The sequence below is a fragment of the Myripristis murdjan genome, chromosome 15, assembly GCF_902150065.1.
Source record: "Myripristis murdjan chromosome 15, fMyrMur1.1, whole genome shotgun sequence".
Classification (NCBI taxonomy): Eukaryota; Metazoa; Chordata; class Actinopteri; order Holocentriformes; family Holocentridae; genus Myripristis; species Myripristis murdjan.
In genome coordinates, this window is record NC_043994.1 from 30,371,886 (window position 1) to 30,393,404 (window position 21,519).

General features: G+C 42.5%; 1 protein-coding gene across 1 annotated transcript in view; it reads right to left on the reverse strand.

The window, feature by feature from the left end:
* Positions 1–1,681: 1,681 nt before the first annotated feature.
* Positions 1,682–21,519, reverse strand: part of hectd2 (HECT domain containing 2) — a 71,283-nt gene continuing 51,445 nt past the window's right edge. Inside the window, exons 18-22 of the mRNA XM_030071416.1 lie at positions 18,083–18,170; positions 16,765–16,871; positions 9,116–9,231; positions 6,077–6,220; positions 1,682–1,853 (exon numbers count right to left, since the gene is read on the reverse strand). Of these exons, the coding sequence (XP_029927276.1) occupies positions 1,733–1,853; positions 6,077–6,220; positions 9,116–9,231; positions 16,765–16,871; positions 18,083–18,170 (576 nt within the window). The 3' untranslated portion in view covers positions 1,682–1,732. The remainder of the gene's footprint in view (positions 1,854–6,076; positions 6,221–9,115; positions 9,232–16,764; positions 16,872–18,082; positions 18,171–21,519) is intronic.

Below are 21,519 nucleotides of genomic sequence, written 5' to 3' on the forward strand. Positions count from 1 at the left end.
ACAGAAAAAAAAAAAAATCATTTTACATCAGAAAGTCTGACCACGATGCATTTACAAACAGGAAAAACATATATACAAACATAACGTGTGGAAAAGTCACACAGCGTAAAGGCCTGAGAAAAAAAAAACAAAAACAAAAAACAAGCGGGATGAGCAAATCATTTCTGAGCTGAGCCTGGACGTTTTCAGGATACAAGGTTTTTGGAGGACGCCGAGGAGTCGACCTGGCTGAGTCTCACCCCGCCCCTGAAATTTGACTCATCCGTGAATTTGAGACCAGGGTTTGACCGATAAAAGTTACCGACATGTTCAGAGAGATGTGGCCGGCAGCTTTGATATGATTTTTAAAACTGACTTGTCAAAAAAAGACAAAAAAAAAAAAACCTGGGCTTTGTGTCAAATTGGGGGAAGTTTCCTCTCAGAAATACAGAATAATGAAATGTGTTTAGGCAGCATGACTCCACAGCTCCTGCTTTGAAATGAAGAATTAACTTACATAAAGGAAAAAAAACAGTTTGACAGTTAATAAATATATTAAATATGTGACAAAACGGTTTCAAAGATCGGTTTTATGTCGCCGTGCTGAGGGAGGAGCATCTTTTCTTTTATTACATGGAATCTGGACGGGAAGCAGCAGCGAAATACTCACAAAAAAACAAAACTGGGTTATTCTGCTGTTTGAACAAATTAAAGTTTTCAGATAAAAAATCGGCTTTGTTTTTATCAGCCAGCCAGCCAATCAGGATGGGGTTTTTTGTGTGTTTGTTGTGTGTGTGTGTGTGTGTGTGTGTATTTTTTTTATCAACCCAAAAAGCTTTTTGGCAGCCTTTTGACCCAGAAAAAGACAAATAATGATTAAAAAAAAAAAAAAGATTTTCAGTAAAAGGCCACATCATCCTGACATGTCAGATCCATCAGTCTCACCCTGGTTTAGTCGAGACACTCAGAGACACACACGGAGTTCGTGTTGCTAAGACACTCTGTGGGCTCTATCTTCCACACTGCGCTACCCGTTCCCACTACCCGCTACCCCTGAATTACGCATTTAGCAGCTTCCACTATCCCTAAACGGTATCTTGCGGCCACACTACCCGCTATACATTATGCCGACTCCGTTATTTGCGCCTGGAGGTGTGCTCGTACGTGTGTTTTATGCACTTTCCCTACAATTGCTATCTTGACCACACACTTTAGGGAAAGCGTATAGCGGGTGCTCAGAACCACCCGCTATCCCATTTGGGCTTTTACAAGAGCGCGCCCAGACGGCTTCAATGCACGTCCACTTGGACACATGTGGACGTGCACATGTGGCTCCACCTCCCGAATAAAAAGCCACCTTGCTTTAGCCTCAGTTGAACCCCTGAGAAAATGGCAGAGATAGTACTAAATCGCGACCTTCCTCTCTCCATCACGGGTTTCGGTTTGTGGATTTAGGATGGCGCAGCCTGCTCTTAAAGGCAATGGCACCTGGCACAGTGATTGGTTTAACTGGCGTAACGCCCAAACTACGCCTAAGCATAATGTAACGGGTAGCGCAGGTGTTTTAGGGATAACGGCAGGTGTGCAAGATAGCAACTTTTTCCGGGGAACGCCTCTTACACAATGCTAAATCCCCAAATAACGGGTTTAGGGACTCTGACGCAAGATAGGGCCCTGTGTGTGTGTGTGTGTGTGTGTGTATGTGTGTGTGTGTGTGTGTGTGTGTGCGCACGCGTGTGTGTGCGTGTGCCGGTCACTCGAGGCCGAAGCCCTCGGCGTTGGAGATGGCAATGGTGAGCTTGTGTTTGAGCTCCTTCCTGGTTCGATACGGAGGCAGACAGATCTGATTAAAACAGGTGTGAGAGATCGGCAACCTGGAGAGAGAGACAGGCAGAGAGAGAGAGACAGATTTTTGTCAGTACATATTAAATTTTCAGTAAATTCACTTAAACTATAATCAGTAGATTCACAGTGAAAATAGTTGTAGTTCTAAATCACAGCAGCTGCTTTTTGTTGTTTTCAATGTTAATTTCATCAGTCTCATCATCAAACTCTGTAAACAGTTACTATAAACACTATAAACAGTTACTGTAAACACTGTATCCAGGTACTATAAACTCTGTAAACAGTTACTGTAAACTCTGTAAACAGTTACTGTAAACACTGTAAATTACTATAAACTCTGTAAACAGTTACTATAAACTCTGTAAACAGTTACTGTAAACACTGTAAATTACTATAAACTCTGTAAACAGTTACTGTAAACACTGTAAACAGTTACTATGAACACTGTAACCAGTTACTATAAACTCTGTAAACAGTTACTATAAACACTGTAACCAGTTACTATAAACTCTGTAAACAGTTACTATAAACACTGTAAACAGTTACTATAAACTCTGTAAACAGTTACTGTAAACACTGTAAATTACTATAAACTCTGTAAACAGTTACTGTAAACTCTGTAAACAGTTACTGTAAACTCTGTAACCAGTTACTGTAGACTCTGTAAACAGTTACTGTAAACACTGTAAACAGTTACTATAAACTCTGTAAAGTTACTATAAACTCTGTAAACAGTTACTGTAAACTCTGTAAAGTTACTGTAAACTGTAAACAGTTACTATAAACTCTGTAAAGTTACTATAAACTCTGTAAACAGTTACTGTAAACTCTGTAAAGTTACTGTAAACTGTAAACAGTTACTATAAACTCTGTAAAGTTACTATAAACTCTGTAAACAGTTACTGTAAACTCTGTAAAGTTACTGTAAACTGTGAACAGTTACTATAAACTCTGTAAACAGTTACTATAAACTCTGTAAACAGTTACTATAAACTCTGTAAACAGTTACTATAAACTCTGTAAAGTTACTATAAACTCTGTAAACAGTTACTGTAAACTCTGTAAAGTTACTGTAAACTGTGAACAGTTATTATAAACTCTGTAAACAGTTACTATAAACTCTCTAAACAGTTACTATCAGTGCCAAAAAAGATGAAACAAGACGACGTCCGGTGACATGAAATGATTTTTCGTCGGGAAAAAAACGGCAGCGAATAATAACAACATAAAGCAAGGGGAAACGGGATTTTACCCCTTTGATGCATGAATTATGAAAGCCTGAGTCCAGATTTTTTTCTTATGTGTTTTTACTCTTCTTAGGGCATGAACACTTTTGTGAGTCTCCATACTTCTTTAAGGATGCAGGACTGGTATTACCATGTCATGATGCTAGTATTAATATGGTTTCAGCAACAAGAACTGACAGTCTCTGCATAAACCTCAATGGGGGGGAGCAGCAGAGAGCACTCTAACAGCTGATATGCAATTCCACCATAGAAACCACTGCATTTAGGAGAAAATGACTTTAAACAGCTGTCCAGTGTAATGACCGCTATGCACCAAAGGGTTAAAGAATATGAATGGTGAGAAAAGTTCATGATCTGCAGTGTGAGAACAGTCTGGAGAATAACAAACGGCAACAAACAGCAACAAACAAAAACAAATGAAAAATGTGAATGTGAAATGTGAAACGTGTGCAGAGTGAAAAGGGACAAAAATATTGTAAAAAGAAAAAAGAAATTTACAAGAAATAAAGTGTAAAGTTTCATCTGATGCGTTACTGACATCCATAAACAGCAGTGACAGACTCTAGAGGTGTGTATGTGTGTGTGTGTGTGTGTGTGTGTGTGTGTGTGTGTGTGTGTGGACAGCAGACAGGAGGGCAGCCTGTTCATTTCTTTGACCCAGTTTGAGATAAACTCAAGTTCATCTGTCTGCCTTATCTCCTCTTTACAGAAAAAAACACATTTGATTATGTACACACACACACACACACACACACACACACACAGAGACACACACACACACACCCTGTAGGAACCCAGATAATTGTCCTGTTATTTCCCTTTACATTAGTTTCTGGTGCAGCGCGAGCCGTCGGTCAGTCATGTCTGTCACCTGTGTGTGTGTGTGTGTGTGTGTGTGTGTGTGTGTGTGTGTGTGTGTGTGTGTGTGTCAGTGTGTATGTGTGTCAGTATGTCTGTTGTCCAAGTGTGTCAGTGTGTCCTCTCAGAGTGTGTCTCTGTATCAGTCACCAGGTCAGCCATATGTATATTTATATTTCCTGGCAAACAAAAGGGAGCTCTGAGCCAAGAGTGAGCCTCGGCTTTCCTTCCATTTTTTTTGTCCACCTCGATTTTGTTTCTATTTTTGAAAGCAAAGACAAGACATTAAAATCTATCTATCCATCTATCCATCTATCTATCTATCTGTCTATCTATCTATATCTGTTTGGTTGGCTGGTCTATCATTTTATATCCTGGTTTTAATTCTTTTCTATATTCAACCCTTTAATTTCTGGTTTTATTCTCTAATAGTGCTCCTCTTTTCTATTTAATTGTCTATTTTATTATATTATTTTGTTGTTTTAAGTTTTTATTCCTTTCTTCTTTTTAAAAAAAATCTCATAGTGTCTCCTAATAGTGCTTCAACTGTTCCTGTTTCATAGGGTGATTTTTTAAAAAAATATATTTTTCTTCTCTTCTGTTTCATTTTGTGAAGCTCTTTGTGTTACATTTGTTTAGTGCTGTGCAACTGAAGTCTGATTTGATTTGATACCAGTTATTGAAGATATGCGGGTTTGATCAAATTTCACGCTGAAAATATTCAGCTCAAATGAATCACAGCTGAAATATAATTGGGATGTTGAAGCGAATCATGTGGAGCTGCCTTTAGACTTAACTGACAAAAAAATGTATTTATAATTTGAGTCTACATTATTATGACTTACATGAATCCTAATTTTTGCATTGTGCACCTTGAAAGATGTTCAAAACAAACAAACAAACAAAAACACAGTATTTGACCGTCTCTGATATTTGGGAACTTCCGCTGTGTAAATGTCCAAAAGTCACAAATTGTGACATCCTGCTCCGAAAAAACGCCCGGGACTGTCCCTTTAACGCTGCATTCAGTTCAACTCAGAAAAAAAATGAACTAGGATTACGAGGTGAAAACAATCACGTCAGAGTTCTGGTCTCTGTTTCCGGTTTCGGTTCAGGTGAGGTCAGAACACAAAAACATTTTTAAGTTTCAGTTTAAAATACCAGCTGTTTAGTGTCTGGGCCTTTATTCTGAAGCTTCGGAGAGCTCAGAGAGATCAGGGCGTCTTAATCTTATGTCGTATATGATTGTACTTTGTGTTCAACCTGAATTGGGCATAAATCTCAAAACTGAACCACTTTTGGTTTTGCCCCGGGTTGGTACTTTGAGCCCCTGGATTTGTACCAAAAACACCGACCAGCGGAGCACAAACATGGACTGCAAGATGCAACATGTCGCTGGGAAGTAGGTAAACACGACCGTTTGAATGTGTCGCCCCAGCTGGGACGACGTGTGACCCGAATCCACCCGGGGACGAGGGCTACAGGTACGGCGAGTGATGCGGCAGATTCGTTTCCAGATGTGAAACAAGAAACTGGCCGAGTCTCTAGTCTGGCTGGTGCGTTATTCTGAACCCCGAATCGTCTGAAAAATGTCCCATCAGGCCGAAATCCCATTGGTTTTCAAACCCGAAGACCGAAAGCTGTTGGCTCTGTACATGTGGTCACGTTGAGCAGGGGTTTCCTCAGGTTCACGCTGCTGTGTGAGGATTGTGGGTGAGGATTTTAAGGGCGATCGGACTAACGGGCCTTTGGAGCAACGGAACATTTTTTGGACTTTTGAGGTTTTGGAGTAACAGGCCGTCGGACCGATGGCACGGCACGGATCGGGCTGTGTGTTTTTGTCCGAACCCGACCCGAACCCGACAGGGATTTTTTGTTTTTTGTGTCTGAACTCGACCTGAGCCCCAGATTTCCTCATCCTCCATCTCTAGGTTACATTTACTGCCTGAAACAGCCTGCGTGTTGCCTTCAGCGTCATCACGTAAACTCCAGCACCGCACAGGAAGTTGCCCAGAACTGATGCAAACAAACAAACGAGTATAATTTCTAAATTTTTGTCCGAACTTGGGTCGGCTATCCACAATCTACTCATGTTACTGTTACCATGCCAACACTAGATGCTACCACATGCGTTAGCGGGTCAGTACCAGTCAGTCGGGACGTCGATTTTGGAGATCTTGAAGTTGAGGTCGGCCATTCCTCCGACGGGGACGCGGTCGCTTCCTGTGGCGAAGTGCAGGAGCTTCTTCTGCAGCTCCAGAGGGAAGGCCAGCACCACGTCCCAGAAACAGCTGCACACACACACACACACACACACACACAGTAATATATATGTCAGACCGCAGTACATTATTAGCACACACACCTGAACACTCACAAGGCCTTAAAGGTACAATATGCTTTTTTTTCATATTAAAACAACAACAAATACACAGAAGTTACTACGAATACATCAGGCTGGAGAACAGGAGGACAGTAAAGAACTCAGTGCTGACTTTTTATTAATTCTTTTATTTCACGTGTTTGTTCAGCAGTGGAGGCTTTAAATAGCTGCAAGACTCCTTTACTGACTCTGAGTCGAGGTGAAGAGTCGCATATTGGCGCCTCAGCCCTGCCGCCTTGAATTCTGGGAGCTAAACCAAAAGGTGGCAGGTTCACATTTCAGCTTTATTACTCCACGTATGGAAACGTCTTATGACTTATATGCCCCTATATCGAGAGTGATGTTGCCCTATATGTTACTTATGGGGTGAAATATTATTATCACATACATACACGCTCTGGTTATATGAAGATATAGGCTTATGAGATATATACAGTTTATATATGTTACATTTGGGTGCATTTGAACAGCGCTCAGGTCTTAATAAAGGCAGGAAGACAAGGCTAAATAATTAAAGTGCACTGTCACACTGCGGCGTCCCTCCTCTGGTAAATGACGCCGCTGAAATTAAAGGTGAGCTGCTGGTAAAACAGGTTGCATCACCTCAGCCTGGTGTGTTTAGTCAGTGACACACTCCTCCAAACACAGCTGCTCTCAAGGCCGCCCTGCCGCCCACGCACACACACACACACACACACACACACACACACACGAGCTGACACAGTGCTTTCTGATCAGCGTAATTAGACAGCTTTCCACTCCTTACGCACATTCAGCGGACAGCCATTTGTTTTTCGGTCCATTTCGTGAATGTGAGCCTCAGTGTGTGTAATATTTAACTCGTCCTCAGGTTTTAAATCGTGACGGGAAGATCTGACCGCGCGGCTTTGCAGATTCACAATACATCCAATCAAAGTCTTTATGAATCTTAAGGGGAGCTCTGTTTAATCCATCATCGCTTGGTGTGTTGTGTTTTTTAATGCTGCAGGGTAATGGCGACAAAAACTGCCCCCTTTGCTTCATGCTGGGACAGCCCGTGTGTTACATTAAGGCAAGAAAAAGGCAGAAACACTTGCTAATGAATGCATTAAGTCCTATAAAGGTGCACTAAAATCTAAAATTGCCAAGAAGTGACATCTGTTTAGACTCAAATGCTCCAAAAAATTCAGAATAAGCATGAAATTTGATGTTTGAGTCTGCATGGTTTGCATCATCAGTTGGGTTAAAAGAGTCTTTAGTTAAACTGACACTCAGTTTTGCATAGTGAACCTTTAATTAATTACATCATTAGCCCATATACTTCCACAGATAATGTGGATTATGATGGGAAATTAGATAAAATGCCTCATTTTTAACAATGACAATATCAGTCTAAAGCTGCTGCTGCGCTCTGCTCCTTTATTGACCCACTTTCGTGTTAACACAGCCTGTCTGATTATTACATAACACGCTATCAGACGATCAGCTGCTTCGGCTCCGATATCGAGCCGCTGCAGCTGTGAAATCGCTTCAGCAGAAAACCCCGGAGACAAAGACACGGGCCGCCGGACGGCCTGAGGAGCGGACAGGTGGACGGCGGCCGCCGGGGTCGGGGACGGAGCAATAGCGGCGAGCCGGGCGGTTGTGCAACAGGCCTGCAGCTGCCTGGGCTGTCAGCGCCGGCTCGGGTTACACGCAGAGGCTCGGGCTCACCTGCTGGGCCTGCCCGCTGCACTCACACACACTGAAGGGCATCGCAGGCTCTGTGTGTGTGTGTGTGTGTGTGTGTGTGTCGCCCCCATACTGTACAGGGTGACAAGTTAATCTCCCTGTTTCACAACCGGTGTCTCAGCTGTTTCCAGGCTTGCACTCCCTCTTTAAAGTGATAATCCATGACATTTTCATACTTATAAATATCCACTTTGCTTCTGTCTTTAGTCGATTAATAATCCACGGCAGCTGATATCCACTTCATAAATCTTTACCTCTGTCTGTCCTAAACATTCAGTGTCTGGTGGCTCTTAGAACTGGTAAGTTAGCAGTCAGAATCGAATGAGCTCAAACTGGAGCAGAGTGGAGTCTCCCATTCAAATCAGCACAGGACCATGGTTGTATCGTTGCCATTGCAAAGAACTGTTATGTTACACCGGGCTAAAGTCCGTATACACCAATTTGCCGCCAGCACAACACAACATATTTGCTCAGTTCCCAGTTGCTGCGGCGACATGGACGATATTTCATCAATCCGACTGAAATCATCCTGATTAGCTTCACTGTTTCCATGGAGACTGAATGCAGCGATCTGATAAGACGTGCGTTTACATGCCACAAAGTTTTTTAATCAGATTATTACTTTTTTTGACCTGCACAAGGTGGTTCCTCCTGCTGGGGAGTGTCTAATCTGGTGGAAATATAAACATAATCCAGGCTAAATCACGTTGTCCAGTGGTGGCGCCCCCATCAGGTCGCCCATCAGACTGTAAAAATGAAACCTGGCTGACTGGTTTGGACTCTAGATGGTCCTCAAAGTTTATGTCATGGAAACATGTGAAGTTACAGCAGAGCGGGGCAGATTATTTCATGAAAAGAGGAGATGGTCCTAAAATCTTACACAATGAAAATATGTGGGCTTTCAGCAGAGTGGGGTCGGGCTTTTTCATGGAAACAGTGGATGCGCCTCATATTTTCCAGCAGGAATGTACAGTATGCACACTGACTAGTTCATGGAAAGAACAGGTGCTGCTGACGTGTGCGGTGAATTTATGTGGGCTTACGGTACAGCCGGGTCAGGCTATTTAAGGGAACAAAAAGCGGAGGCTCTCACCGCACGGTGGTGTCCGTCTTGCTGTATCCTTCGTACTGAGCGGCTTTCTGCAGGGCGCTCATATCCAGCTCAGGGCTGCCACACACCAGCATCTCCACCTCCTCCGGCCGCAGCAGCTGCACAAACACAAGATCACAGCAGAGAAAGAATATATATATAAGTACAGTGCTGCAAATAATGAGCCTTTTTATTGTCAATCTATTGATCATAATCATTTAATCTTTGAAATGCCAGAAATAAGGACAAAGTGACGTCTGGAAATGTTTTCCTGAGTCTGACCAGCCGACTGAGGAAAGTATGAATTTCATGAAGATATGAACGGAGAGAAGGAAGACAATCTTAGCAAGTTAGTGAAGATGGTTGATATTTTTGCCCCATACTGGGAGCATCTGCATTAAAATAAAACACTAGTTAAGGCGACTAAAACAATCAAGCAGTTACTGAGATTATAATCGAATAATCTGTCTGTCGGGCAACCAATTTATTAATCAGTCATTTCACATCTCATAGCCCTTATTGTATATTTTTAGTTTTTAGTCTTCATAGTCTTTATTGTAAATATTTAGCCTTTATTCTATTTTATTTAACTTTATTATATGTTTCTACTGTTGCTGCTGGAACACCAGAATTTCCCTGGTTGGGATCAATAATCTATATCTATCTATCTATCATTTCAGCACACGTATGATAAAACAGCAATTAAAAGGTCCAGTGCAAATCAGATGAAGTCAGCTGGGAAAACTGGATAGCAACTGGATGACGATTTAATTTAACTTGACATCAACGGGTCTTCTGCTGAATTTCAACACTGAAATTGAGAAATGCAATTCTCTCTGTTCTGGGTATCTGAATCCAGATTACTCCCAAGTGCATAAGACTTACATGAAGTATATTTATATTCTTAGTGTGAGTGGACCGAAGCGCCAACCCTGGCAGAGGCCGAGTCGGCGACCGAGCACAAACACAAACGCCCCGGCTTCTGCAGGGCATCAGGGCCGCGGGCCGGACGCAACTCGAGTCTTTCATCAGGTGTTTCAGTGACACAGAGCCGCTTGCGACACGGCTGGCGTAAGCAGCTCGCCAAGCAGCAACACAACCGGTAAGTCAGGAGGGGAAGCAGAGCAGGAAACAGGAAGCTCCGCCTCATCAGCGCCCAGCAGCTGATAACCATCGTCACCGCCACACAGCTTCTCAGGAACTACGAGCAGTGGTGCTGTTTTTAGACCGACGGCCACGCAGCTCTGACAATAAACAAAGGGTTTCTTGTCAGACCTGAAGGAGTAATACAATCTAAATCACTGATGGGGGACTTCACTCTTTCCCAAACCAAAAAAAAAAAACACAGTAGACTTACAAAGGTTAGGACTTGCAAGGTTTTCACCAAACACAAAAGCCTTAATTTCCTCATCAAGAGCCAAGAATCAAGATAATCTATGATTCCTAATTGCAAAATCAAACAACACCAGTGAAATGTTGACCTGACCTCAAAGTGTGTTTCCTGTTTACCGCCCGCATCACGTTCATGTTAATTTCATGGCTAACTCTGATTGCATCTGCTGTTAAAAAAAAAAAAAAATGTATATAATGCATTGCACACAGCTGCACGGAGGGCAAAGTCACAACGAAACACGTCAGAGGTCGAATCAGCAAAAGCAAAAGGCAGGAAAGTTCAGCGAGGAGTCATTTCTGTGCTGTGATGAAATCAAAGGAAATCAACGGCCAAAACAAAAAAGCCCCCAAAAAAAGGCAGTAATGCTCCTTTAAGAGTTTCTTCAGGCATCACATTCAATACTTTTTAAGACAAATTTGAACACTGATTTTAAGACTGATTTCTATTGTTATTCAGCGCATCGTTGACAGTAAATATAATATATAATATGTATTTCTGTTCCATTTTTGAATAATTTTGTTAGGACTAGCTTCAGCACAGCACTTTTTTTTTTTTTTTTTTAGTTTATTTTGACAAAATGAAATCAGATAAGATGTTTCTGTGGAAATCAACACAACACTCTTTCATGACTGAGTTTAATGAGGAGTTTTTGTCAAATTGGACTGAAGACATTTGAAGACGTTCATGTTTCCTGGTCAGATGCTAACAGACTGTACGGGGGGGATTCCCAGCAGTGGCGCCACCTAGCTGCAGGACGGACGCAGTTTGAGCTGCGCTGAGATTATCTGAGAGCTGAAACTCCAGCAGCTGCAGCCACATCGCCAACACACACACACACACACGCACACTAAACCACACACACACACACACACACACACACACACGCACACTAAACCACACACACACACACACACCAAACCGCACGCCTACACACCGGCATCCAATGATGAGTGAAGGGACTCAAGATTAAATTTACAAGACAGAAAGAGACAGAAAGAGACAGACAGAGAGAGAGACACAGACAACAGACAGACAGAGAGACAGACAGAGACAGACAGGCAGAGAGACAGAGACAGAGAGAGAGACAGACAGGCAGAGAGACAGACAGGCAGAGAGAGAGACAGACAGGCAGAGACAGAGAGACAGGAAGAGAGACAGGTAGAGTCAGAGAGACAGGCAGAGAGAGAGGGACAGGCAGAGAGACAGGCAGTCAGAGAGACAGGCCGAGTCAGAGAGGCAGGCAGAGTCAGAGAGACAGGCAGAGAGACAGGCAGAGACAGAGAGACAGGCCGAGTCAGACAGACAGGCAGAGTCAGACAGACAGGCAGAGTCAGACAGACAGGCCGGCTCAGAGAGACAGGCAGAGAGAGAGGGACAGGCAGAGAGACAGGCAGAGTCAGACAGACAGGCCGGCTCAGAGAGACAGGCAGAGTGAGAGAGACAGGTAGAGAGACAGGCAGAGAGACAGGCAGAGAGACAGGCAGAGTCAGACAGACAGGCAGAGAGACAGGCAGAGTCAGAGAGACAGGCAGAGTGAGAGAGACAGGCAGAGTGAGAGAGACAGGTAGAGAGACAGGCAGAGAGACAGGCAGAGTCAGAGAGACAGGCAGAGAGAGGCAGAGTCAGACAGACAGGCAGAGTCAGAGAGAGAGGCAGAGTCAGACAGACAGGCAGAGTCAGAGAGACAGGCAGAGAGACAGGCAGAGAGACAGGCAGAGAGAGGCAGAGTCAGACAGACAGGCAGAGAGACAGGCAGAGAGACAGGCAGAGTCAGAGAGGCAGGCAGAGTCAGACAGACAGGCAGAGAGAGAGACAGGCCTGTGAGGTGGCAGTGAGACAGCAGGAGCTCCTCATGGCTGCACTTGGCCTTGGTTTTGCAGACAGAGAGCGAGACACTCTGAGCCACACACACACACACACACACACACACACACATACACAAACACACACACACACACACACACACATACACAAACACACACACACACTGCAGCAGGACGCCCTGCAGGACAGGCTGCGGGTCAGAGGTCACACACACACACACACACACACACACACACTGTCTTTCTGTCTGGATGGAGCTGCTGTGGCTTTCTAAACTTACATCTTTACAAGATCATCTTTAAAAAGCGGATTCATAAAAAATGATTTTAGTTGCACGTCCAGGATTTAAACCCCAAACCCTTCACTGTGTTAAACGGTGCGGCAGATTAACGTCCAGCTCCACGGACTCCGACACCTTCAGCCTGACCTGCAGGCTCAGGGTCAGGTTTTATGGGTCAAGTGTTGTTTTAGTGTTCAGTGTCACTTTCAGCAGAACAGAAAGCACAAATAATGACCTCTTTATTTTTTAATTAATTAAATTTATTCAGAGCATGAACCCTGTTCAGCTTTGATGACCACATGACTTTTCCTTTGGCGTCCAAAACTTAACACAACGGCCAAGCGTTTGCCTTCCTTCCTTCTGCGTGTGGAAGTGAGGATCCTTCCGCTCTGTTTGAGATTAACAGAAGAAGAAGACGAGCTGGGTGGTCAACGAGAGCAGACAAAGAAAAGAGAAAGAAAAGAGAAAGAAAAGAGAGAGTCTGACAGGCAGTTTGACAGGCAGATCCTGCAGACAGAGAAAGGAGGCAGACAAGTCGGTCGTCAGTTTTGCCCGTGGGCACTGCGGCAGAGCGGCAGCGTCTCATCTCAGGCATGCAGCGATAACGGCGGAGCCTGTCATGGTTATATTTAGGGTGTGTGTGTGTGTGTGTGTGTGTGTGTGTGTGTAGAACATTCTCTAATCCCTCCGAACTCAACACCCTCACTCAGTGACCTACTGAACCTGTGTGTGTGTGTGTGTGTGTGTGTGTGTGTGTGTGTGTGTGTGTGCATTTTTATGATGTCACCATGTCGTCAACCCTGTGTCACTGCCTTTTATGGACACAAATGTCTGAAAACAAAACAAAATAAAAAAAAAAAAAATCACCAGATTATTTTTGTTTTTAGAGAAAAATTGGATTATAAATGAACAGATTCTAATTTTCATTCATTCATTCATTCATTTTCCAAACGGCTTATCCTCATTAGGGTCTCGGGGCTGCTGGAGCCGATCCCAGCACTTACTGGGTGGAAGGCAGACTTATAAATAGAATATATTATAATGGTGACAGTCAATAATTTTAGCTGTTTATCCGGTAAAAACACAGCACATTTATGGATTACAGCTTCACAAATGCTAAGAATTATTTGCTGTGCTTAATTTTTGTTGTTCTAAAATGAAAAGTTTTTTAGGGTTTTTTTTTTAGCTGCTGGTCAGATTAAGACAGCAAGAAGACATCACACTGGGCACCGGGAACATGCAATAGGCATTTGTTTTCTTTTTAAACATTTTATGATCAAAATGATGAATCAATTAATCATGAAAAAGTTCTGACAGTGAATATAACTGTTTATCGCAGCCTGAGTTTCCAGTGACTTGCATGGAGGAGAGTGGGGTTTCAGTTTTTGGTTGTGATATCTGGCTGCTGATAAATGATACACAGACAACACAAATCATGTTGACTTTGCACTGGATCTTAAAGTCTTTTTTTTTTTCTTAAAACAAGTAAAAGAAAAAAAAATCTGCCAACGGGATGAGGAACTGCCACTTTTAAATCTAAATCTCGGTGTTTCTACCAGCACCGATCACCTCATTGCTAAAAATCCGATTTTAGGATGGAAATGTTATCCTACAAAACTCTTCTTCAGCAGCGACGCCTGTATCCACTTGCACAGGCATTGCTTTTACATTTTCGGCGTCTCTCCAGGAGGACTCAGAGCGAGCGCGGGAGCATAATCAGCTTGAACAGCGTCGAGGCCGGGGTCAAACCACCGAATCCTGACAGTATTCCTGCTCGATCAGCTTGGAAAGGAAACACACACAATATTAGCTCATCATATGAGCGATATGATACGAGGGAAGGGAGCATGACGTACATGAGGTTTCCCCCTGAGGCAGAGCGTGGAGTCGCTCTGTCCTCCTGACTGATGACTGAGACTCTCCACCGCCCGCCTGCACATGCCGCATCTTTCATGCCGAATTTATAGACTATAAGCAATATATAGTGTATATATATCTTGCTGCTATTTATCATCTGTTTATACTGTGAATTTGCACATTGCCCACATCTATGCACATTGTATACATCGATGCACACTGTTTTTTGGGTTTTTTATCATCTATTTATCATCTGGGTGCTATTTATTTATTTATCATCTGTTTATACTGTAAATTTGCACATTGCCCTCATCGATGCACACTGGTTTTATTGGTTTTTTGCACATTGTTTTTTTGCACATTGGGTACTTAGATCTTTAGATCTCGAGGGTCATCTTTTATTCTTTATTTTTGATTTACTTAATCTTGTACTCTGTGGATACTGCTGAAAACTGTGAATTTCCTTCGGGATGAATAAAGTATCTATCTATCTATCTATCCATCTATAGACTTTATTTATTTCTGCTCCCTCTGGTGTATCGGTATATCGGCTTTCGTTTTGATTCCTGGCAGCACGGGTCGGTGTTAATATTTCAAAACACTACAACCTGTCAGACGATTCTGTGAGGGAACAAGTTTGATTTTACTACAAATGGAGAAACACTGCGGCGATCGCAAGAATGCAATAAAATGTGGAACTTGCAACCGCATGTTGCTGCAAGCAGAAAAAAGCCCAGACAGGAGAAAGAAAGAGAGAGAGAGAGAAACAGAGGGTGAAGAAAGAAAAAGAGCAGTGAACCTTGTTTTCCATCGACTGAAAAAAAAAAAAAAAAAAAAAGAAAGTCAGGGTGGTGTGTGGGAGCGGGAGCTGACCTATCTGCCTCCATCAGTACCAGGTGATTCTGTTTTTCTCCGAAAGGCAGAAACGTCCAAGTCAGCTGAGTCACATCTGCTGTGAGTCAGCAGGTTTCAGGCGAGGATGACGCCCCCCTCAGTCTTAATCTGATGAACTAATCTGAGCAGAAAATCACCAAGAGCTCATAAAGCTGACCGGCTGACTGGCAACAAACCAGCCACAGCCACACACACACACACACACACACACACACTCACACTGCCTAAAAAAAACACATAATCTGATAGTAAAGCATCAGTCATCAGGGTGCCCTTGAGCAAGGCTCTTAAAGGAATAGTTCGCCCCAAAAATGAGCAGACAACATGTCTCAGTGAACGGAGACTGTTTCTTTAAATTGCAAAACTAATATTGGATCAACTAAATAAAAAATAAAATTGCTCCAAACAACATAATCCAAGCCAAACAATTTCACCACGGGGCCAAAAGTCCAATATTCACTTCATCATGTCCAAAATTTTATTCACTGACATGGTCCAACAGATGTGCTGCCTTCATGTGCTCCAACTCAGCTCGTACTTAAGAGTTTTGCAGTTTTAAGTACAACTCAATGTGTATTTAAATAGGCCACTTTCTAGTCAGGAGTAATATAATGGATCCTAAAAAGAAAACTACATAAAATTGTGACAGTTATTTGAAAAATTTGATTTTTTAATTGTATTTTAGACATTTTAGGGTGAGTAATTTTATGAGTTTCTTTGTGCCGCAGTGGCAGAGGGCAGAGGAGAATATTTGCCTTCATTTCCAATTGATATTTAACACGTTTATCAGTTATAAGTTGTTCTGCATGGCACTTAAACAAAGAGGGAGAATGTGCCATATCTTGGGTATCATATAAAATTCCACTTTCCCATTTGTGTTTACTACATTATCAGTTCATTTAAATGCACTGTGCTTTCAATCGCAATATTTCAAAGGGCACTTGAAGGCATCACCTGCTTGCTAATACAGTGACAGTTGTGGTCTGCAGTTATTTGTGCTGTTATTTGGCTTCATAGCAATAAGATTACACTGTTTGTAATCATGTTGTGGTGATTTTTATGACCTTTTTTTTTAGTCTCCATTCACTCCAGTTGATTTGGAGAAGCCTGTGATGAAGTCATGCTGTAGCCAACTCGCTGTGTGTTACACTGACATAAAGCGTTCACCTGTGTTTAACCCAAAATAAAGTCAAGCCGATCATAACAAACTTTTTATGTTCAGGTGACGGACGCCTTTAACCTTCAGATTTTAACTCCAAATGCAACTGGAACAACTGCAGCACATCCCAACCTACTTTATTTGAGGTTTCAGAGGTTTGTATGGAATCCAGTTGGGTGTGGATCAAAAGGCCTGTTTCATCACACACACACACACACACACACACACACACACTGCCAACTCACCATGAGTGCATCGGAGGCACACACACTGTGGAAGCCATGGTAGAAGGCGGCAAACTGTTTGTAAATGGATTTATTCAGCAGGAAGTCAATGTAGAGCTGGACGTACTCTGCAGAGAGAGAGAGAGAGAGAGAGAGAGAGAGAGAGAGAGAACAGACTGTGATTTTCTTTCTTCCATTACACACCGTACTCTGGCCCCTGCCCCTCTCTCATCCTGGCGTCTCTGTCCGGCACACAGAGCTCCACTGTGACAGAACTGGCTCTGGGCGGCGGCACGACCTGCCCAACGGAAAAACCAGGTTTGGGGAGACGAAGTCGGCGCGTTCGTCTTGACTCGACCCTCCGAAGGGAACAAAAGGAGGCTTGGAGGCCGAGCCAGGTCTCCGAGTGGGTGACCTCGGTTTATGAGCGCAAGGGGAGAATTACCTCAGATCCCGTGGACTGGCAAACCTCAGATTGTCCGAGAGGCACACAGTAGTTTTACGAGGAGTGAAGTGTGAAAAAAAACATCAGCTCTGCCTTGTTTTACTGATTTTTCCCCCCCTGTTCTGCACAAATAATGTCTCCGAAATGTCTCGAGAGGATTTTTACAAAGCGGTTTGACTTTTTCTTTTCCTTTTCTGTGTGACTTTAATTAACAATATCGCTGTGCGCTGATTCAAGTAAGAACCTTTAACTTTTAAAGGGTAGCTCTGCTCGAGTTCAGCTTCTTCCACTGTGAGGAAAGTGGCTGCTTGTGAAATCAGACCTTTAAGGGACTTTCCTAAACATCACCCAGAGGTCTCGAACGGCTTGAGGTCGCAGTCAAATGACAAAGATCTTTTTCAATTTGCTAGTTAATTTACGGTGTCATAAAAACACACATCAAACCAATGAACAGAGAACCTTCTTTATATCAAACCCCTTTACTTTTATTTGGAAAATGATGTATTTTTAGTGGCTCCTTTGTGACAGATATAAAACAATTCCGATCAAAAACACCATCGTGGATTTTTGAACAATCGCTGCCTCCTCTCTGTCGCTGATGCACGCTGCTATCCCATCGTCGGCTTACATCTCCAATGTAGAATTAGGAAAAGAAAATGCATTGAGTCACATCTCTCCTTCATGACACAAAAATACATAAAACCTCAAAATCAGGCTTCTGTTTCTCTCATCAAAATGCAGATTCGTGTGCACACCTCGTTCCCTCAACATGTTATTTAACACAGGTGAACACAGGTTATAAAGGGAGTGTGTGTGTGTGTGTGTGTGTAAATATGTCCCCTGGTCTGGCAGTGAAAGAGTGTGTGCTGAGCTACGGGGTCAGTCACGACTCACCTTTCCTGTTCTGCTTGGTGACGGGGATTTTGTCTCCGCTAGGCTTCAGGTTGTGGGAGCGGACCACGCCCAGCTCCTCCTGGAACACCTGCACACACACACACACACACACACACACACACACACAGATATTAAATAATATGTAAATATATATCAGGTCTCCAAACCGCCGCCCATCCAGAGCTGGGCAGCATTGATGTTGCATTGAGATTAGATGTGGTTCTCAAACTCAAATTCAAATGAATAAGTCACACACACAATTACACACAGTGCAGCGTGCATTAAAATGCCTTATGTACCTGTTTCAGCTCAGTTAACACAGCCAGGAGACAAAACAGTAAGTCAAAGCAATATACCTTCATGTAAAACACCCCTCAAAAAAGTGCAGAATTCGCGCAAAATGACTTGTTTGTGCAAATAGTGCAACCTGGAGAGGAAACAGCCCTCACGGCTGTCATGTCCTTGAAATTATTATGTTTTGTTAGGTTTTGTTCTTGTCACGTCTTTGAAATGATGTCTTGTTTTGTTATGTCTTGTCTCGTGACTTCCTGTTTTATTTTGAAATTCCACTCTCCTCTTGTGTCAGGTCACTTGCCCTTCCCCTTGTGTGTTTCCCACTGGTCTGACTGTCTGCCACACCCTGATTGTTTCCACCTGTTCCCCATTACCTTGTGTGTGTATATGTAGTCCGTGTTTCCTTTTGTCCTGTGCCAGTTCGTCCTGCTTTGTCTTGTGCTGTTACGCCATGTCCATGTCCATGTCCATGTCCATGTCCATGTCCATGTTCCAAGTCTTGTCAGGTTATGTATTTCCTTTGTTACTTTGTTTGGTCATAGTTTTGTTCTCTTGTTTCCTTGACACTTTGGTCTTGCCTTTTGTTCTAGTTATTCCTTGTTAAGAGTTTTCTGTTGCTACTTTTGTTCTTGGTTTTCATAGTGAATTTCAGTTGATACTTTTCCTTGTTACTTCCTTTGTCAGTGAATTTAAGTTGTTACTTTTCTTATTAAAAGAATTAAGTTTCACTCTCGTGAGTCGTGCGTTTGGGTTCTCATTTTTGTTCAGTCCCGACAACGGCTTTAACTGCAATTTCTTAATTATTTTTTTTTAAAATCAAAATAGCAGCATTTCGCCTTGTGCTGCGTCATCTGAACAAACCTCCCATTTCGCTGCTCCATCCCTCCCAACTCTGTGTCAAACCCGGAGCAAAAGGGCGAAAATACAGACAAAAAATCACGACATGAGACTAGATATCGTAATATGATGAGCTGACGTGTTTTAAAGGCTTCAACACAGTAAAGACATGATCTCTCTGGACTCTGTAGACTGCTGCAGCTGTTTTATGTCTTGCTTGGCCATCATTATCCACATTACTACTGACTGTTTATCAAAACTATCTTGTGTTTAAATATCTAATAGTCATCGCTGAATTATCATCCTAACATTGAGGTATTCAACATATTGCGATTTTTCATTTAAGCCCTAATATTATCACTAATATTTTAGTTACACCAAGAAAAACCATCCAATTAATAACATCCAATTAATAACATCTTAATAACCATTTAATTGTCAGGCTTCGTTACAGTTTAGCATGATGCTCCATGTGCACATGGACACACACACACACACACACACACACACACACACACACACCAGTTCTGCAAGGAATGTTTCGCACTCTTATGCAAGTTTCCAGGTACGGACTCAAATCTTACACGGAGCGTGGAGGTTTACACGTGTAGAAACACACGAGAAGAGGAATGAAACCAACGTGATGATGTGGGGTGGTCACATTAACACACACACACACACACACACACAGATGCACACACAGAGTTTTTTCAAGCTGTGTGTGAATCAGTAACTGGGACATCAATACATTTGATCGGTAAATGTGACCTCTGTGGGGTGAAGGCTGGCTGTGTGTGTGTTTGTGTGAGGGAAAAGAGGAGGGGGAGGAGATAGAAATAGATGGATGGAGGACAGAGAGAGCGAGAGAGAGAGAGAGAGAGAGAGGGAGATGTTGGAGGTCAGTGGGTTTGGCTGTACGGAGGAGGTGTGGCGCTGACTAACCTATATTCTGTAGTATGTGGTAAACTAACACTGCACGCCAAAATAGCATCTCGCCTCAGGCCGTTACATAACGCCTCTTCACATCTACATTCCACTTCGATGTCTCAGTGCATCCACGCTGTACGTCCCTCTGCAACAGCCAACCTGCCTCATGCACTCGCTGACACACATCGCGCTGCAAAAAAAAAAAAAAAAATCCATCTCTAAAAACGTCATTTAGTGAGCTCTTTCAGTGTCAGACCTGTAATTCAAGTTTGAAAAGTTTACACACGTCTATAAAAAGAGCGTGTAGAAACATACCGCAGCGTATTCCCATCAGCTGTGTCCAATCCCACACTCCATACACATGTGTCTTTGTTGTTAGGTAGCTCAGTTTAGGTGATTTCAGGTGATTTTTAGGTGCAGTTAGAGGATTATATGGCTTTCTGTGATGCTCAGGGTTCCTACAAAGTTTTGGAAATAGAAGGTCCTGACCAAACAAGAGTGACATTAATTACATTAAATTAAAAATTTTTTAAAAATCCCCTAAAAATCCATGAATTACTTAATCTCATCTTCTGAAATCTTGTTAGAAGAAAACGATTTTAACACTGGAATTTTTCTAGGAATAAATATAAATAAGTTGAAACAAGGCAGAATAAAGCAGATCAGTTGATTAGCGTTTTTTCTTTTTTTTACCTCGTTTGACTAAAAACAAGATTTGAGCGCTTAGAATGAGATTACAGGACTTTCAAATATTTTTTTTTGCGCAGGCTCCCCGATACAGCTCACAGCCAATAATCCAGATCTGACGCTTCTCTATAATTAACTTTATAAGATTCACAAAGCGGCGACGACAGTCACAGCTGTCTGTCAGCATCGTCACAGCTGCTGAGTAACTTCAATAACTCTTATGACGTGTGTGTGTGTGTGTGTGCACTCTGGCTTCCAACAGTGAGTCACCTGAAGCTGATTAAACATTACATATGAACACAAGCCCGTCTTACACAATCAGTGACCGATTCTCAATAAGAAATCAGCGAATGCCTGGCAGCTGATGTCAGCGGGGTGGATGAATGTCACGCTCACTGGAAATGTAAGTTAACCTGAAAGCCGGGTGTGACTCTGACAAATTCAGCAGCAGAAAGAGGGCATTGTTTAAAAAAAAAAAAAAAGTGAGACCAGTTTAATGTTAGACAAACTCCTTTTTTATCAAAATGAAAGCAACTGTAGATCTTGAACAGCTAGTAAAAAAAAAAAAACTATTCAAGACTTTTCTTTAGTGTTTGGATGTTAATGGATTGGTAAAGCCAATCAACATGTGAATTTCATATTTAGCACTACACTTGACCTCTATCTTTATCATCCATCAAGATCTGAGAGTT